Source organism: Camellia sinensis, chromosome 11 (assembly GCF_055761805.1).
Source record: "Camellia sinensis isolate YWXY chromosome 11, ASM5576180v1, whole genome shotgun sequence".
NCBI classification, from domain to species: Eukaryota; Viridiplantae; Streptophyta; class Magnoliopsida; order Ericales; family Theaceae; genus Camellia; species Camellia sinensis.
Window position 1 is genome coordinate 144,301,468 of NC_138971.1, and position 17,564 is coordinate 144,319,031.

At 42.3% G+C, this 17,564-nt stretch overlaps 2 protein-coding genes across 2 annotated transcripts; both read right to left on the minus strand.

Moving 5' to 3' along the window:
- Nucleotides 1-9,687: 9,687 nt before the first annotated feature.
- Nucleotides 9,688-11,036, minus strand: LOC145802732 (uncharacterized). The gene is made up of 2 exons (XM_082895497.1): nt 10,947-11,036; nt 9,688-10,002 (listed from the first exon to the last, which is right to left on the minus strand). Exons 1-2 carry the CDS (start codon nt 11,034-11,036, stop codon nt 9,688-9,690), a joined length of 405 nt encoding a protein of 134 aa, XP_082751623.1.
- Nucleotides 11,037-11,054: 18 nt separating this feature from the next.
- Nucleotides 11,055-12,038, minus strand: LOC145802733 (uncharacterized). The gene is made up of 2 exons (XM_082895498.1): nt 11,870-12,038; nt 11,055-11,587 (listed from the first exon to the last, which is right to left on the minus strand). Exons 1-2 carry the CDS (start codon nt 12,036-12,038, stop codon nt 11,055-11,057), a joined length of 702 nt encoding a protein of 233 aa, XP_082751624.1.
- Between the last annotated feature and the right edge of the window lie 5,526 nt (nt 12,039-17,564).

A 17,564-nucleotide genomic window follows, 5' to 3' on the forward strand; every position in this document is an offset into this window, starting at 1 on the left:
ATAATAATATCAATCAAATTCATCCAGCGAAATTTTCCAATATCAGTTAAAGTGTGCATTGTGTTTGTTGATATATACTATAGGCAGTGGGTTTGTAATACCTGTCAAATTCATCCAGAGAAATTTTCCCATGACAGAGAAAATTCTCTGTGTATTGTGTTTTGAAGCTTCAAATTCATCCACATAAATTTGACAATGGCAGAGAAAAGTACTGTGTGGATTGTGTTTTTTGAATTTGATAATTGTTTTGTACTAACATAGTGCATTAGAAATTGCATGATCAAATAGGCACCTTCTTTGGCACGATACGAGTTAAATTTCTTTGTGAATTTCTGGTAACTTCATATCAGTCATTTCAAGAAATATGCACACCAGACAGAGCATACACAAAATTATTGCACTGAGTACAACCAAGAAACAAAATTAAGCTCTTTTGAAATTTCTCTGAGTTGAGAATTTCTCTGGACTAGGGAAGAATTTATCTAGAATTACTTCAACTCAGAAATTTTTCTCAAAGCTAGAGAAATTTTCCTCACCAACCTAGAGAAATTCCTCCTCTCCAAATCACTTAACCCAGAGAAATTCACAACTCAGAAATTCCATTTTCTGTCACCATTCGAATCCGTCAATTTCATCAAGAGAAATTTTCTACTATCAGAGAAAACTATCTGGGCATTGTGTTTTGAAATTTCAAATTCATCCAGTGAAATTTTTCAGTAATAGATAAAATTACTGTGTGCTTTGTGTTTTGTTGAGTTTGATGATTGTTTTGTACCAACACAAAGCATTACAGATTACACGATCATATAGGCATCCCCTTGGGACGATACAAGTGAAATTTCTCTATGAATTTCTAGTAATATCATACCAGATAAATTTCTGCAGACAATTTTTTCTGTGTGGATTGTGTTGACAATCACAATAAAAATATATATATATATATATATATTTAACCATCGATAGGTATGAAATTTACATTAGTCGAAATAAATTAAAAAAAAATGAAATTTACATTAGTCAAGAAAGGATATATACATATATGTCAAGCATCATCATTCCTTCAATGTATCAACAAAAAACAGAATGGTTAATACTGTATGGATATATACATATATGTGAGACAATTTTCTCTGTGTGGATATGTACATTGTCTTCCTTTCACTAGTTTCACTATTATATTTTTTGTTATTCTTCTGGAAGTATTTCAATTGGTTCAGTCCATGACTGGCCAACTTTAGTCACAAATCTCTCTATGAGTTCTGCCCTCATCAACCTTATATCTAGTATGGACAATTTGGAGCTTATAGGTTCATGCTTGCTATATTGTTTCATTATATAGTAGACAAAGAGGCCACAATCCAGATTGCATACAAATTATAGGTATGGTTAGTTTTAAGAAACATGCAAATCAGATTATCTTATTTATAGATGTATGAAACTTACGAATTACTTTCTTGTTGTGGAGCATTGTTGACATACTCAAAGTCGTAACTTGTGTTTTGTGAGTTTATCAATTTGAAAGAGGGTTATGATTGAGCCTCTCTTTCAAGGCAAGCTTTCAAAAAATTCTCTACATAATCTTGCTGCAAAAAAAAAAAAATTAAATAACAGAGAAATTTACAGACAAATCAATGGGATTCTATGAAAATTATCATCACATAAAGATTATGATGGATTAGGGAAATTTGCACTCGTTACCAATTGTTTTGCATCTTTGACATATTTGTTTTCTGCATCATCCCTCCTTGGCCTCAGTGAGTTGTAGAACCTCCATAAATTGTCTTGTTTGTCCAGGACAAGCAAGGTCCAGTGATTTCCATGTGTGGACTTCTCATTACCTCCAGTATTTATTGGGAAATGGAGGAACTGCAGGTTCCTCCATGCTGTTTCAATATGCTTGTCAAATAAGGACACTCGAAAAGCTTGATTTTCTGTCATCTTGATGAAATTCTGTGGTCAGAGAAAATCAAAAAATGATTATGTTATCAGAAAGTTGAAATAGCAGGAATTTAAGAAATATACACAGAGAAATTTTAAATGCACGCAACTAGCCAGAGAAAATTAGACTAGTCACACAACTGGCTTCAAAAAGTATCTTAAGAAGAGAAAGTAATAAGTAAATTCCATAAAAAATCAAATAAAATAGTAGTAACATACTAACCTCGTGGGTATGGAAAAAAAATGAAGTTGATTGTTGTCTTTCTCTCATTTGGTCATCCAAAAGGATCTCTCCATAACCATCAACCTGAAAAATATGATTTATAATTGTAATATTGGTTTATAAAGGCTGATGGAACATTACAGAGAAATTTTGATGAAAGATTTACATTGTTAATAATTTCTTTTTGCTTTATTAGGTTTCCAATGTCTTCGAAGGTAATGAGATTCAACTCACTTGTCCAAATTAAAGCCCTACAAGATGACAAAAAAGGGATTTAATTGTTGTTAATGCAATAAAAGTTTGTAATTTGTTGTTTGTTATCTTCTATTTTGTTTGTTGTACTTACTCAAGTCCAGACACATTTGATATGTGCTGCAAGATGTCTTTTACACGATCTTTTATCAATCTTGAAATCGGAAGAGTTTGTGGAAAGACCTAAGATTTTCTGATGTTTATAGGTTGAGGCAATACGTACGCATCAGCATCAAGCATTTCTTTGTCCTTCGTGGTTTGCTCAGCTTGTTTTGAAGCTCTAGTCACTTTCGCAACTTTGGGATATTGAAATTTTGAATCGTGCTGCTTTTCCTTCCTTTTTTTTGCCTTTAAATTTTTTATCATTGACTTCGGATCTTTTTTGACTGTAGACAGTGAAAATATTAGTAAAAGTAAAATTTTTCTGAAGTAACAGATGATATTTCAATATGTAAATTTATTTGATTCAATATTTTACAGTTATCATAGACTCTTTTCTTTTGTTTCGGTTGTTCTTTGTGTGCTATTTGCTCTTGCTGGGTTGTTGGTTGTTGTTCCACTTGCATTCCAACTATACACAGTGAAAATCAAATAAGCCGAAAAAATCGAATAAGAAAATTGACAGAGAAAATGAAATGAGCAGTAGAAATCAATAGAAATAAGCGGCAGAAACTAATGTGTTCAGAGAAATATAACTCCAAAGAAAATTACTAATGATAGAGGAAATTATAATAAATAGAAATTTCTCTGAGTTATGTTGAAGAATAAGATGAAAACACAGAAAATTAATTTTTTCAAAATAAACATGCCAGAGAAAATTGAAAGAAGAAACATACATCAAGCAAAAATCAGAGAAATTCAAATGCCAGAGAAATTTACAGATAAAATTACACAAACATGTTCAAGATTAAGTTCAAAACACACAGAAATAACTTTTTTCAAGTTCAGGTAGCTTTTTATTACGAAATTGAAACCCTAATTTATGGAAGGTTAATATAAAATGCAATTAACTGTTTCCAGAGAAAATATGGCTGTATTGCATAAAAACTTACCAGAGTTGGGATGAAACTTGAATGACGAGCTGATATGGCCTGAGATGAAGATGAAACGTAATGAAGATGAACTGAGATGACGATGAACGATGAACAGTGAAAACGGGGTCAGAGAAATTTGTGAGAAAGGAATGGGAATGATTTTTGCAGAAGATAATGAAACTCTAATGTCGATGGTGAAGAAGAAATTGAAACCCTAGTTCTGAAGTTCTCTTGTTCGTGAAGATGGTCGATGCTTGGAATGGAACTCAGACGTCGGAATGAGTTTCGTTTCTGTGTTGATTTTGGAAAGGGTATTTTGGTCCACAAAATAATTAAAAACGCGCGCTAAGTTGTTCAGGGACCTGATGCATCACTATTTTTTTTTTGTCCTTTATCCTCTAAATTATTATTATTAGGGACCTTAAAAAAATTCCCCTAAAAATTAATTTAATGAAATAAACACACAAAAATCACATATATTTTTGAAATTCTCAAAAACAATCTTCATTCAAAAAAAATCATATGAAAATAATTTTTTTAAAAGGAAATAAAAAACACACAAATCCTATTTGTGCATAGGTGCAAATCAAATAGAGAGGAGTTTTAGAAAGATGGTTAAAACCTTTTTTTTTTTGACTTTTTTTAAAAAACGTGTAAAAAATGTGAGAAATGTATTTATACTTCAAATAGAGTTATAATTTTTAAATTTGATGTAGATTTCAAATTATATATTTCTTTTTTGACAATGGAATATACAGCTTGGATGTTTAATTATTAAGTTTCCATAAACCATGCAGTGGTGTCTTACTATTGGTCACTGGGGAAATATAGTTCCTTGCTCGTGGTATTTCCTTTGAAGTATAGCTTTCTTTACAAAAGTAATTCATACATAATTACTTTTCTTTTTTTTCTCCATTTTTTAGGTACCCCTGCTTGGTAGGGCATTTTGTGCATGCACGTGGAATTTCTTTTATAACTCTGAGGCTTTTGAGGTAGGAAGACTTGATTTTCATTTTTAAGACTTACGGTTACTGGATTATGTTGGAACATGTTTTACAATTATAATTGGGATAGATTGCTCAAAGATGGTAGGATGGGGGGAAGGATCATCATTGTCAAGTTAGTATTCGATGATTAGAAAAAGTGGCAAATTAAAGAGAGGAAATAAAAAGAATGGTAGGTGATTAGGAATAAAGTGATAAAATGGTGACTGGGATGATGAGGAGGGAGAGTGGAGAGATAGAAGTTTAGATCCTCTCTTGCCATTATCTCCAACTCTTTATCCTCTCTTGCCATTCTTTTCAGTCCTTCCTTCGGGGGACAGATTAGATTAGACCACATCATTTCACAAAAAAATCTGCAACTCAGGTTAGTTTAAAAAAAAAAAAAAACGAAATTCTTGTTGACATTCTCTGTCTGCCACGTCCTACCACTCTCTCTCTCTCCTAATAAAAATTTTTAAAAAATATTTCAATCTTTTTCATCTTATTTTCATAATATATATAATTTTAATATAAAATTTTAATTTTATAAAATTAATATTGTACGGGGAGCAAATATTCCGCAGAGCCTGTACTCCTTTCCACCAAGCTCCTTATCTGTCCGATCGACCTGCGAACACAACAACGGTGAGTTACCCGGCGGTGTGTGGCCGGAAAACCCCTCTGACGGTCAAGTTAGCACACACTCAGGGATCTAGAGAGAGAGAAGAGAGTTGAGTGTTTAGGTTGTTCTCACCAAATTATGTTCCATCCCAGCATGGGGGGCGCAGACTCGTTTATATACTTTCTGCGCCCAAATCTGCTCCCATTAGTCTATTGACACGTGGTGCTGCTCTCCCATCTGTCAGCACAAATCCTGCAATCACCACCTAACCAAACCGTCAGGCTATGCTAGAAGAGCCCGGCAGACCGGCGGAACCACTTCGGCCTTTCATGACCGCGCTGCGCAGTGTACCCGAGTGCTCCATTCGCCGAACTCCATACAGCCGAGCTCGGTAGCATTCCAGCATAGCCGAGCTAATCGTGCTCCCACAAAACCTGGGTATCAGAAGCTTGTCTCGGCAAAGGTGGACCTCAGGGATGGGCCTCGACCGAGCAAGTTCCAATCTGGGGAAGCTCGGTCCAAAACATAAGACCGTCCACAGGCCCTGACCACGACTGAGCGAGATCAGCCCCGGGTAAGCCCAAGTTAGCTAGGCCCAAACTTGCTCGGCCCCATCATATATGGCTTCTTCCACGACCCAAAGCCAGACTATAAATCTCCCTCTCAATTACCCCTTAATTCCGTCTGTAAAAGCGTGACTGGTATTACATGATCCGACCGGGGTAGATTTTTCCTCGGTCCTTAACTTGCAAAGATTCAACCGTGCTAAATCTTGATCTTGGTTTATTAGTTTGCTCCGGCTAATGCCTTGACTCACCTTCCTGTCTCTTTAATTTTGACGCCGCCGTCGATTGGGACACGCGTCAATCATTTACTAGCCCTCGAGCAGCCAACCCAACTGTCCCTTCATATTCAAATTTGGGCGGCCTTTTCACTCCTATAAACATGCCAACCCTGCCTTCACTTTGTTCTCACTGACTCTCCTTCATTCCAGACGCCTTTGAGCTACAGTGCTTAACCTCCATTCTTGTTCTTCTTTTTCGTTCGTGCTTGAAGAGGTAGCCTCTGCCTCCAAACTGGTAAGTTCTTCGAATCCTCTTTGTTGCTCTCTTTTTTATTTGGTATGTCACATTCTAGGGCATAAAGTCTTAGGATATCCCCCCCCCAAAGACCCTTTCCAGCCCCATGTTCTTTAATTCTAGTGATGAACACAAGAAGATCTGGAGTGAACCGGGCTCCAAGTCTTCTTTTGATCCCAAAAAAATCAAAACTACGCAAATTGCAAGTTCGCAAAAACCCCTGCAGAAACCGAGGTAGGCAAAGGACTTGACCGCTCGATCGGGCTAACATCTGGTCTGCTTGAGCGCCCAAGCTCCTATGTTTACCTTCGTGACCGAGGTGGTCTGGCACTCTACCTGACCGAGTCAAAGTCAAGCTCGTTTTGCGCGATCGCGCTCCCACTTACACTTACCCTCCTTTTCCTGCAGAGTTTAAGGAAACCACACACCAACACCGAGGCTCTCAAAGACCGAGCAGCCACCAAACCAGAGTTTGTGCCAAACCACCTCAGCCGCGCTAAAACTAGCCGGCCACACATGGGGCGCTACCGCTTCCTGGTCGACACGCCGGTCGCTTTAGCCGCGTTCCGGGAAGAATATGGTATCCCGGACGACATTCACCTAGAGCTCGGTGCCGAGGACACGACCCCATGGGGCAGATTAGACCAGTGCCCCTTCACCGTGCTTTCCATCATGGAGGGTGGCCTCTGCTTCCCAGTTAATCCGTTGATCTGCGAATTCTTGCGGCGCACCGGGCTAGCTCCAACCCAGGTCTCAACCACCACCTACCGCATAATTAATGGGATCCACGAGCTGAACAATCGACTAGGAACCAACTTAGGAATAGCCGAGATACTTCGCCAGTATACCCTTGGACATACAGGCGATGGTCTTGCCTATTACTTAAAGATAAGACCGGGCAAGGAGAAAGTAGTGACCGGTACCCCAAACAAGGACATACATGACGATGACTTTTTCTGGGTGTCCGGTAATTATGAAACAGCCGACGTGCCGGGCTGGTTTATCAGCAAGAATTTCAGTGAAACATGTAAGCCGTGCTAACTGCTCGGTTAGATTACTTTCCTTAACCATTTTGTACTATTGTGCTTTGTTCCTTTCCTCTTTGCAGCGATCGAAGCTTTGCAAGCCAACTACCATTATCCTAGCGAAGCAACCATTAGAACTGTGTTTCGCTATCGCAACCAGGATTGCCACGAACTCCTCAGTTACGAGCCAGCCTACAGGTACTCAGCCCCACGCCGGAGTAAGGTTACATACTTCCTCCGCGCACCATCTCCTCCTCCCGATCCCACATTGCCGGACGTGCCACTTATCCAGTTGACCGAGGCAGAAGAGATGGCCAAAAGAAGTCGTATCAAAAACCTCCTCACTGCTACCTCCACCGAGCTACCGATCATCCCACATCGCACAGTCGCTGCCGATCAATCGAGCGGGACCATAGTTGTACTGGCATCTCCTGCCGCCGGGCAGGCAAGTAAAGAAAGCCGTCAGGTCGGGAAAAGGCCACGTACTGACCCCTCTGTCGAGCTAGTTGTGGAGTTGAACACCGAGCAACCAGCAGTGACAACTGACCCAACACCGCCATGGAAGCCATAGTTCAAGCACCGGGGTAAAGAGATCCCGGCGACTGCCTCGATCAAAGGTGACAAAGAGCATCTACTCGCCTCTGATCTTACCAAAGCCTTGCTGTTACCGAGCAACGTGGTAGGCAGGGACCACGTATTGGACACCTAGCTGGTGAAGTCCTCGGTCAAGTCCATGACTCGGGTAAGGACTCTACGTACTTTGGTCAAATTTTTCCAAGTGTTTGCTCAGTTGTCTTCCTCTGATTAAGTTTTCTTCTTGTAGGCCATCCAGAAACAACACTTGGTGCTGGAGAGGATCCACCGACTCTGGCAGAAGGCAACCGACGCTGCCAGCCAGGTTGAACACCTTTAAGCCGAGCTTGGATGATCCAAGGCTTCGCTGGAGATAGCGAATTCTAACAACTCCAGGTTGCTCGACCAGCTTGGTGTCGCCGAGCAAAAAAGGGACGCCATCCAGACCGAGCTGGAGGCGTTAAAGCAATCAAGGAAGGAGGAGCTGGAGGACGCCAACAACGCCTATTTCAAGGAGGTCGAGGAGAACTACATAAAGCAAGTCCATGCCATCCAAGACATCTTCTTCAAGGCAGGCTGGAAGGCTGTTTGTGAACAACTCGATTGAGGATCTGGGACCAACGTGTTTGCCTCTCCCCTAACTGCCTTCCTGCCGATGTATCTCGTGCCATATGCCAACGACATCTTCAGCACGTTGTAGGCTGAGGCTGAGGAAGAAGATGCTGAAAACGCCGAGGAAAATGCCGAGGGTGACAACTGCCCAAAGCAGGCCGGCCAGAAACAGACCAGTGTCCAGGAGACCATAAACACGGTCGACCTGGAGGCGACCGCGATCGGGGATGAATTCACAGATATTTCCCCCTTAGTTTAGTTGTCTTTGTCTTCTTTCTTTTTTCGCTTGAAAATGTAACCGGGCTAGTACCCCACATTTTGTAATGCTATTCCTCATCAATGAAAAGTTCTATTTTCGTTAAGTGTTTGCACTGTGTTCAAGCTAAACAACTTCAGCCGGGCAAACGACCTCAACTAGACAAACCATCGACTCGCCCTTAACCAAATTACCAACTTATTCAACCGGAATAAAATATCTCGGTTGCAATCACAAAGTTGCAATCATAGTTGTAAAACATCAACTTTTTCAACCGGAGTAAAACATCTCGGTTGAAATCTCGAAGTTGAGTAGAACATCAACTTATTCAACCGGAGTAAAAACATCTCGGTTAGAATCTGAAAGTTGAGTATATCATCAACTCGACCAACCGGACTAGAACATCTCGGTTAGAATCTAAAAGTTGAGTAAATCATCAACTCAACCAATCGGAGTAAAACATCTCGGTTTCAATATCAAGTTGAGCAAGTCATCAACTCAATCCACCGGAATAAAACATCTCGGTTGGAATCTAAAAAAGTTGAGTATATCATCAACTCGACCAACCGGACTAGAACATCTTGGTAAGAATCTAAAAGTTGAGTAAATCATCAACTTAACCAACCAGAGTAAATCATCTCGGTTGGAATCTAAAAAAGTTGAGTATATCATCAACACGACTAACCGGAGTATAATATCTCGGTTAGAATCTAAAAGTTGAGTAAATCATCAACTCAACCAATCGAAGTAAATCATCTCGGTTAAAATCACGAAATAAGCATCGAAAACAACAGATTGCTTCAACAAAGGTAAGTCACTTTTATTATATTGACAAAAATAGTATTACATTCTGAAATGTAAAGCAAACAAGTCATTGCTCAAAAGAATAACATAAAAACTATGAAGACTAAAAATAGTACAGTTTGAGGTTGGCTGCATTACATAGTCGGGGTATGCCTTTGCCGTCCAAATCTTCCAAGTGGTATGCCCCCTTGCCTGCCAGACCGATTATCCTGTAGGGTCCTTCCCAGTTTGCCTCTAGCTTGCCTTCGCCTGGCACCAGGGTGTTGCCCATGACCTTTCTTAAAACCTAGTCGCCAACTCTAAACGATTTGGGGTGTACGATTTTGTTGTACTTTCTAGACAATTCTTGTTGGTATGCAGCCATGTGAATCAGAGCTTTTTTGCGGCGCTCTTCAGCAAGGTCCAATTCTAGGGCAACTGCTTCAGAATTCAGCTCGGGCTCAAAATTTTCACCGCGGATGGTGGGCATGCCAATTTCCAATGGGATGACCGCCTCCATGCTGTATGCCAGGGCAAAAGGAGTTTCTCTGGTAGATCGCCTCGGGGTCGTCCGGTATGCCCAGAGGACACTTGGTAATTCCTCGGCCCATTTTTCTTTGGCCTTCTCAAGTCATTTTTTCAATCTGTCAAGAATGGTCTTATTTGATGCTTCGGCATAGCCGTTGGACTGCGGGTAAGTTGGGGTGGAATTGTAGATTTCAATCTTCAATTCTTCACAAAATCCTCTGAATAAGCGGCCATTAAATTGGGTGCCATTATTAGAGATCAGAATCTTGTGGGTGCCAAACCGCGTTTCGCATTCTGCCAGACAAACCGTTTGACGTCCTTTTCCTTAATAGTTGCTAGGGGCTCAGCTTCAACCCACTTGGTGAAGTAGTCCGTAGCGGTAATGAAGAACTCCCGGTTGCCCGGTGCCGTTGGGAGTGGTCCCACAATGTCTAGTCCCCACATCGCAAAAAGCCAAGGGCTTCTGAGGGGAAGGAGTTCTCTGGCCGGTTAGTGAATTTGGTGGGCGAACTTCTGGCACTTCTCATATTTGCGAACATATTTTTGAGCGTCCGCTTGCATGCACAGCCACTAATATTCCTGTGAGATAGCGCGGTAGGCCAAAGATCTGCCCCCTATGTGACTGCCGCATATGCCTTCGTGAATTTCGTACAGGAAAGCTTCCACGCAGCTTGGGTGTACACACTTGAGATAAGGACCGATAAAAGACTTATTGTATAAAGCGCCAGATGAAGAGAGCCAAAACTGCTCTGACTTCACCTAGACTTTATGCGCTTCCTTTTTATCAGCCGGAAGTATCCGCTCTTTCAAGAAGAGGACAATAGGGTCCATCCAAAAAGGACCAAGCTCGGTGCAGAGTACTTTTGTCTACTTTGGTTCGTCTATACTAGGCCTTGGAAGAAACTCAATCAAGAGAGGACTGGGAGAGGTTCAGTCGACCATGGAAGCCAGACCGGCCAGCTCATCCGCGCGGTCGTTGTCTTCCCGTCCAATTTGTTGGACCCTAATCGCCTAGAATCGCTTGGTATGGTCCCTTACCAGGGCTTGGTACTTCGTCATTCTATCATCTTTAGCTTCGTAAAACCCAGATACTTGGTAGACAACCAGTTGGGAATCGCTATAGACCATCAGCTTGGACGCGCGCACTTAGAGCACGCTCTTAAGTCCGGCCAGTAGCGCCTCGTACTCGGCCTCGTTGTTTGATGCAGGGAATTCGAGGGTGATAGAATGCTCAATGGTCAGACCATCTGGCGAGACCAAGACTATGCTTAGCCCAACACCGTGACGATTCGAGGCCCCATCTACAAAAAGTTTCCACATTTCGCCAACAAAGAGCTTCCAACATTCTGAGGGATCCTGAGAGGCTTGAAGGTTGATGGGATCACGGTCGCTCGGCTGTTCGGCTTCAGGTTCAATGTTGATCGGTTCCACTTCCTCCCCCATCGGCAACGCGACACCGAACCTAACAGGTTGGTCTGTTATACCCAAGTCTGTCGTTGCATCGCCGGGCTGCGGTGACATGCTGGCTGGAGGTTCTATGGTGGGACGAGCAAGTTTCGCGTCGCCAACACCGCCCTGCTGTACAATTTCGGTGGATTCTTCGTTGGCCTCCTCGGCGACCGTGGTGAGATCCACCGGATATACTTGGTGAATCCCTGGCGAGAACTCGGCAACAAAATCTGCCAATACTTGAGCTTTTATGGCCGTTCAGGGTTGAAACTTAACGTCGAATTGTCCCAACTCGACTGCCCACTTTAGAATTCGATCGGAGAAGTCCGTCCGTTCGAACAAGGCTTTGAGGGGAAACTCGATCAAAACGATGATTGTGTGGGTGTGAAAATAGTGTGCCAATTTTCTGGGGGCCATCATCAATGCTAAGACAAGTTTTTCCAGCGGCAAGTATCTCGACTCTGTCAGTAGCAAGGTTTTGCTCACGTAGAAGATGGGTAAATGCTGGATACCTGCTGACCGGACAAGCACTGCGCTAAGTGCATGTTGGAATACGGCCAAATAAAGGTAGAGTTCTTCGCCGGGCTTGGGTGTTACCAATAGTGGTGCAGAAGACAAATACTCTTTGAGTTCGGCCAGAGCTCGGTCACACTCCTCGTCCCATGAAAACTTGGATTTCATGGCTCAAAAGAAAGCGCGGCAGCGATCTGATGATCGGCTTATGAATCGGTTAAGCGCGGCGGCCATCCCGGCCAGATGCTGCACGTCCTTAGCCGAGTTAGGCTGCTTCAATTCTTGCACGGCTCTGATCTGTGTGGGGTCTGCCTCGATGCCTCGGTTTGTGACTAGGAAACCCAAGAATTTTCCGAATCCCATGCCAAAGGCACATTTAGACGCATTCAGGCGTAGCTTGTGCTGTTTGAGGATGGCAAACATCTCGGCTAGGTCGGACGAGTGGTCTGTTTGATACCGGCTTTTAACCACCATGTCATCGATATAAGCGTCCATCGTTCGGCCTAGCAGATGAGTAAACATTTTGGTCACCATCATTTGAAAAGTTGCCTCGGCTTTCTTCAAACCAAAAGACATGACTCGGTAGCAGAAGAGTCTCCGTGGAGTAGTGAAAAGGGTGATCCACGGTCGGGGGCTATGCATGACAATCTGATGATAGCCGCGGTAGACATCCAAGAAACTGAGCCTGTTATGTCCGGCCGTTAGATCCACTAATTGGTCTATTCTGGGCAGGGAAAAGCTGTCTTTAGGGCATGCTCGGTTGACGGTCTTGTAGTCGACGCAAACTTGCCACTTCTCATTCTTCATGGGCACTACGATCGTGTTTGAAATCCACCGAGGGTAGTGCACTTCCTGAATAGCCCGAGTTTCAAGCAAGTTCTTTACCTCCTCTGCGATTACCTCGGCGTGGTGCAGCGCTGATCTCCTGGTTCTCTAAATGACCGGCCTTGCACCTGGGAAAACATTGAGATGATGACAAATAAAGCTCCGGTCGATACCGGGCATGTCGTAGGGCGACCATGCAAAGATTTCGATATTTGCCATCAAGAGAATTCTACCATCTTGGTCTTTTCTTGGGCGATAAGGCTTGAGCCGAGCAAGAAGAACTTGTTCGGGCTTTCGGTGTCAATCCGCACTTCTACCAACTCCTCAACAACTTTGTTCTCAGCCTTGGCGCCCACATCTTCAAGGACTCCGCGGTCTTCCGATCGTTCAATCATTTGGGCGAAACCTTTGGCAGCTCCGCTCTCGTTCACTGCCACGAAGCATTGTTTCGACATGACTTTATCACCCCAAACTTCCTCAATTTCCCCTATAGCCGAGGGGAATCTCATAACTTGGTGGTAGGTCAACGCCATAGCCTGCATAGCGTGAAGCCATCCCATATCGAGGATCAGATTGTATGTAGACGGGACCTGCAATACCCAGAACTCCACCTGCTTCACCACGGATCCGGCTTTGACCGGTAAAATTATCTTTCCCAAATGCCACTTCGGTTGCGAGTTGAAACCAACTTGTAGAGAAGTTGCCGGAGCCAAGTCTGTATCTCGGAGTTTGAGTTGTTTGAACGCGTCGTAGTACATGATCTCGACCGAGCTTCCTTGGTCGATCAGGATGCGCTTGACATCAAATTCTTTGACGTGGAGTGTGACCACTAAGACATCGCTGTGTGGCGTTTGAATGCGCTTTAGGTCCCTTGTGGAGAAGCTAATCACGTCTTTTTCCTCGGTCTTTTCCCTTTTGATCGCGGGTTGGACTGATAGAATTTCCCTCATGTGTTCCGTCTTTTTGATCATTCCTCGGAGCTCGCATACACGCGCCGGCTCCACTATGTTGTGGATCACATTAACCACTCCCTGAAGGGGTGCCTCCAAGTTATCCGGTCCATGCTGATCAGCCGGGGTGGGATGTGCGGCCTTAACACCCCCGTCAATGTAAAGATCCAAGTGTTCGGCGGCGACTAACTCCTCCAGGTGCTGCTTCAGAGGCAAACAGTCCTCTGTCCGGTGTCCTCGCTCCCGGTGATATGTGCAGCAGTACCGCCGATTGAAACCCTTTTGTGCGTCGCCTAACTTAGCAGGAAATCGGATGTAATCTTTGTTACGGATTTCACTAAGTATGCGATAGATTGGAATCTTAAAGGCCGTGGTGATGCCTATCCGAGCTTTCAACCTTCTGTTGGCATCAGCTACATCATCACGGGGGTAGTCATCTCAGTCATAACGACGACCCCTTCCCCGGTTTCGACGATTTGAGCCTCGGTCAGAGTCCTCCGCACGATCATTTGGACGGTTAGTCTCCTGTCCGACCGCGTGTACCTTGCCAGCCGACCTCTTGTCTGTTGCCAACGAAGTTGTCTTCGCGGTGGAAGCTGCTACATCATCCTCTACCCGGATGTGCTTGTTGATGCACTGCATTAGTTGGCCCATGGATGTCGGCTGACTCATAGTAAGCGAGTCCCGCAATCTATGTCCGACCGGAAGACTGCGCTTATATTGAGTGATTGCCAGGTTGATCGGGCAATCTAAAATCTCATTGAAGGTTTCCCAATATCTGGAGTTGTATGCCTTGAGTGTGTCATTCGACTCCATTTTGACACTGAGAAGGTGGTCCACTTCCTTCGGCGTTTTAGTGTTTGTCTTGAAACGAGTTACAAAGGCTTCCGCCAACTGCTGCCACCTTTCGATACTTCCTTCCGGCAGCTTCTCAAACCATTTCAAGCCCAGCTCGCCAAAACTCAACGGAAAGATTAGGCAGATAAGAGCATCATTCCGCCTATGTCCGGCCATGACCTGTTGGAAGTGGCTTACATACATGTATGGATCGGTCTTCCCGTCGTAGAGCGTAAACTTGGGCTGGTGAAAGCCCGCGGGGAGCGGCGTTGTTTCTATCTCCAGGGAAAAGGAAGTGGCACTCAGTCTCGCCAAATCTGTGTCTAGAAGGTGGGGCACAGCTGGGCGGGGTGGTGGCATTACGACTTCTTCACTGGCATGACCCCTGTAAGATAGTTGCTGGAGCGCCAGCACCCGCTGAGTCTCTCGCCGGCGAGCCCGCTCCTTTAAGATTGCCCGCAAGTCCTCTGAGCAAGCGGAATAGGAATATCTCGACATCGTCGTCGGACGTGAAGGCTGATAAGTACTGTCTTGTGCGCTAGACCTATTTTCAGTCACATTGGACTCTTCAACCCTGTAGCTTCTGGTGATAGAAAGGGAGGGAGTGTGCCGCTGGCTCTGACTGCTTGAATGGCGTGGTTGGGTGCGCTCACTGTGGTCTCCCACTCCAGCAACACCCTTCCCTTTGACGTGCCGTTTGAGATCTTCCATCTCCGTCGCCATTCTTCGGATGACGGCGTCTTGGTCCCTTAACTTGTGCTCCAGACGTCTGGCGTGTGATTCTCTTTGCCGCCGGTGTCCATCTGGGCTCCGAGAGTGACCAAAACTCCTTTAAAATGAGACTAATATTAAATATATTTAATAAAAAATAAAAATAAACAAAAAGTAATTATTATGTTTAGCTATGTTTTAAAATTATTATTTTTTAAATATAAAAATTAATTTAATAAAATAAATACACAAAAATATATATATTTAAAATTCTCAAAAACAATCTTCATTAAAAAAAAAATTATATGAAAATAAAAAATATAATCACAACAATCATATCCCATTTATATGATATATACGAGGAAAAATAACATAATTCAACGAAAGATAACTAATGGGCTAAGAAATAAACTACGAGTTTAATGGTTAAAATAACCTCTCTCCCCCGAATCAGGATCCTCTCCTTGCAGCCTCCATCCTTGCGCCCGTCCTTGCAGGCCTTCGGGTCTACTTTTAGACCCAATTTTGATAATCTGAACCGTTCATGTTTTATGATTTATTCAGTATATCATACTTGTAAAAAATCAAGTTGATCGGATATAAGAAAGTATGTGTTCGAAAAATTGAACTAAAAACTATTTTTTAAATAATTTAATAAACAGTTTTCCAAACACATACTTTCTGATATCCGATCAACTTGATTTTTTACAGGTATGATATACTGAATAAATCATAAAATATGAACGGTTCGGATTATTAAAATTGGGCCTAAAAGTAGACCCGAAGGCCTGCAAGGACGGGCGCAAGTACCAGGCTGCAAGGAGAGAACCTTGGCTCCTCTCCCCCTCCCTAAAAAAAAAACAGATAATTGAAGTTAAAAATAAATTTAAATCTTAAGTTTTAAATTAAAAAATAAAAAATATATTTATTTTGTTTTAAAGATCAAACCGTATATTTTGTTGTTGTTGTAAATTCCCTTAAATATTTTATTTTTAATTATATATAAACTAAAATTAACAAAATTTTAAAAGCAAAAAACTCAAAAAATCAAAAAGTTATTTTTAAAAACTCATAACCAAGCAGATTTATTTGGGAATGATTTAAATAGAAACACTTATTTTTTTATTTTTTTTGTCACAGGAAAATCCTCCCACTCTCCCGCAGGTCCAAGGCAGCGCCCCCTTGAGGAGATCACCAGGGTGTCCTGTTGTCCGTTCCGAATAAGAGACTATAACTTGAAAGCTTGTCCTGACCTTCCAAGGCAAGCTCCGCTTAAGTCAGGACTCACACAGCGGAAGAGAATTAAACCCACACCAAGTAGCTAATAAGGCATCATTGAGATCAACCTCCTAACCAACTGTACTACGCCAAATAGATTGGCCCAGAGGGGAGTTGAACCCAGGACCTAGGGGCTTAAACCCCAGGCCCTTACCAGGTTGCCACTCACCCCTGGGTTAAAACACTTATTTTAGTCATATTACATCTCTATTTTTTTTTTAAACATATTTTATCATAAATGTAAAAAAATACACAAAGTGCTATTTTGAGAAGATCGTTAAAAGTCATCTTGAAACATTTAGCCTCCGTTTGGGAAGTGGGTTAGCTTTTTAACTTTTTGATTTTTTAGCTATTTTAGCTGGGGGCTAAAAAGCCTGGTTTGGGAAGAGTTTTTTGACTTTTTGACTTTTTTTGTGAGAAAGGAGTGTAATGATTATGGGTTGGATTTGATGTTTTATTTTTTGTGGCTAAAATAGCCTATTTTATTTTTTGTAGCTATTTTAACAACTAATCCACCAAAACCAACTTCCCAAACTATGCCTTAACATATTTTGAATCATATTATCTTTTAACTTTTTTATATATATATTTTAAAAAATAAAAAAAAGTAAATTTTTAACTAATTTTTCAACAGCCCTGCTGGGGATCCCAATGGGGGTACCCCCAACACCCCCAACCCCACGTGAAGGCTGCGCAATACTTGAAAAAAATAACAACCGTGCTGGGGACCCCCAGTGGGGGGTGACCCCCAGCACCCCCCAGTCCACATGGGGCATTGTGATTGGCAGATAGGAAAAAAAAAAAAAAAAAAAATTTCCAGCCAATAAGAAAACACTGGGGGTCATGGGGGTTTGAAAAATTGGGGGTCCAAATCATTTTTGAAAAAATAAATATAAATAAATTTGACCAACCAGACCCTATTGGGAGTCACCCCCAATGGGGTTTGATGCATTTTCCATTTTCCAAAACAATCCTAAGTAAACAAACCTTAAACAGTCCTATTTGGGATGAAGGATAAGGGAAGGCTTGTTTTGGAAAATAGAAAATAAATTAACTTATTGACTTTAAAAAAAATAAAATAAAGAAATGATAC

What these genes read in the sequence shown, in the direction of transcription:
- LOC145802733 (XM_082895498.1), bottom strand. Translation starts at nt 12,038, where the DNA reads ATGAAATCCAAGTTTTCATGGGACGAGGAGTGTGACCGAGCTCTGGCC. An exon ending in AGTGCTTGTCCGGTCAGCAG is followed by an intron (nt 11,588 to 11,869) that starts GTATCCAGCATT and finishes AAGTATTGGCAG; the next exon opens with ATTTTGTTGCCGAGTTCTCG.
- LOC145802732 (XM_082895497.1), bottom strand. Translation starts at nt 11,036, where the DNA reads ATGGTCTATAGCGATTCCCAACTGGTTGTCTACCAAGTATCTGGGTTT. An exon ending in TGACGAAGTACCAAGCCCTG is followed by an intron (nt 10,003 to 10,946) that starts GTAAGGGACCAT and finishes TGACTTGAGAAG; the next exon opens with GCCAAAGAAAAATGGGCCGA.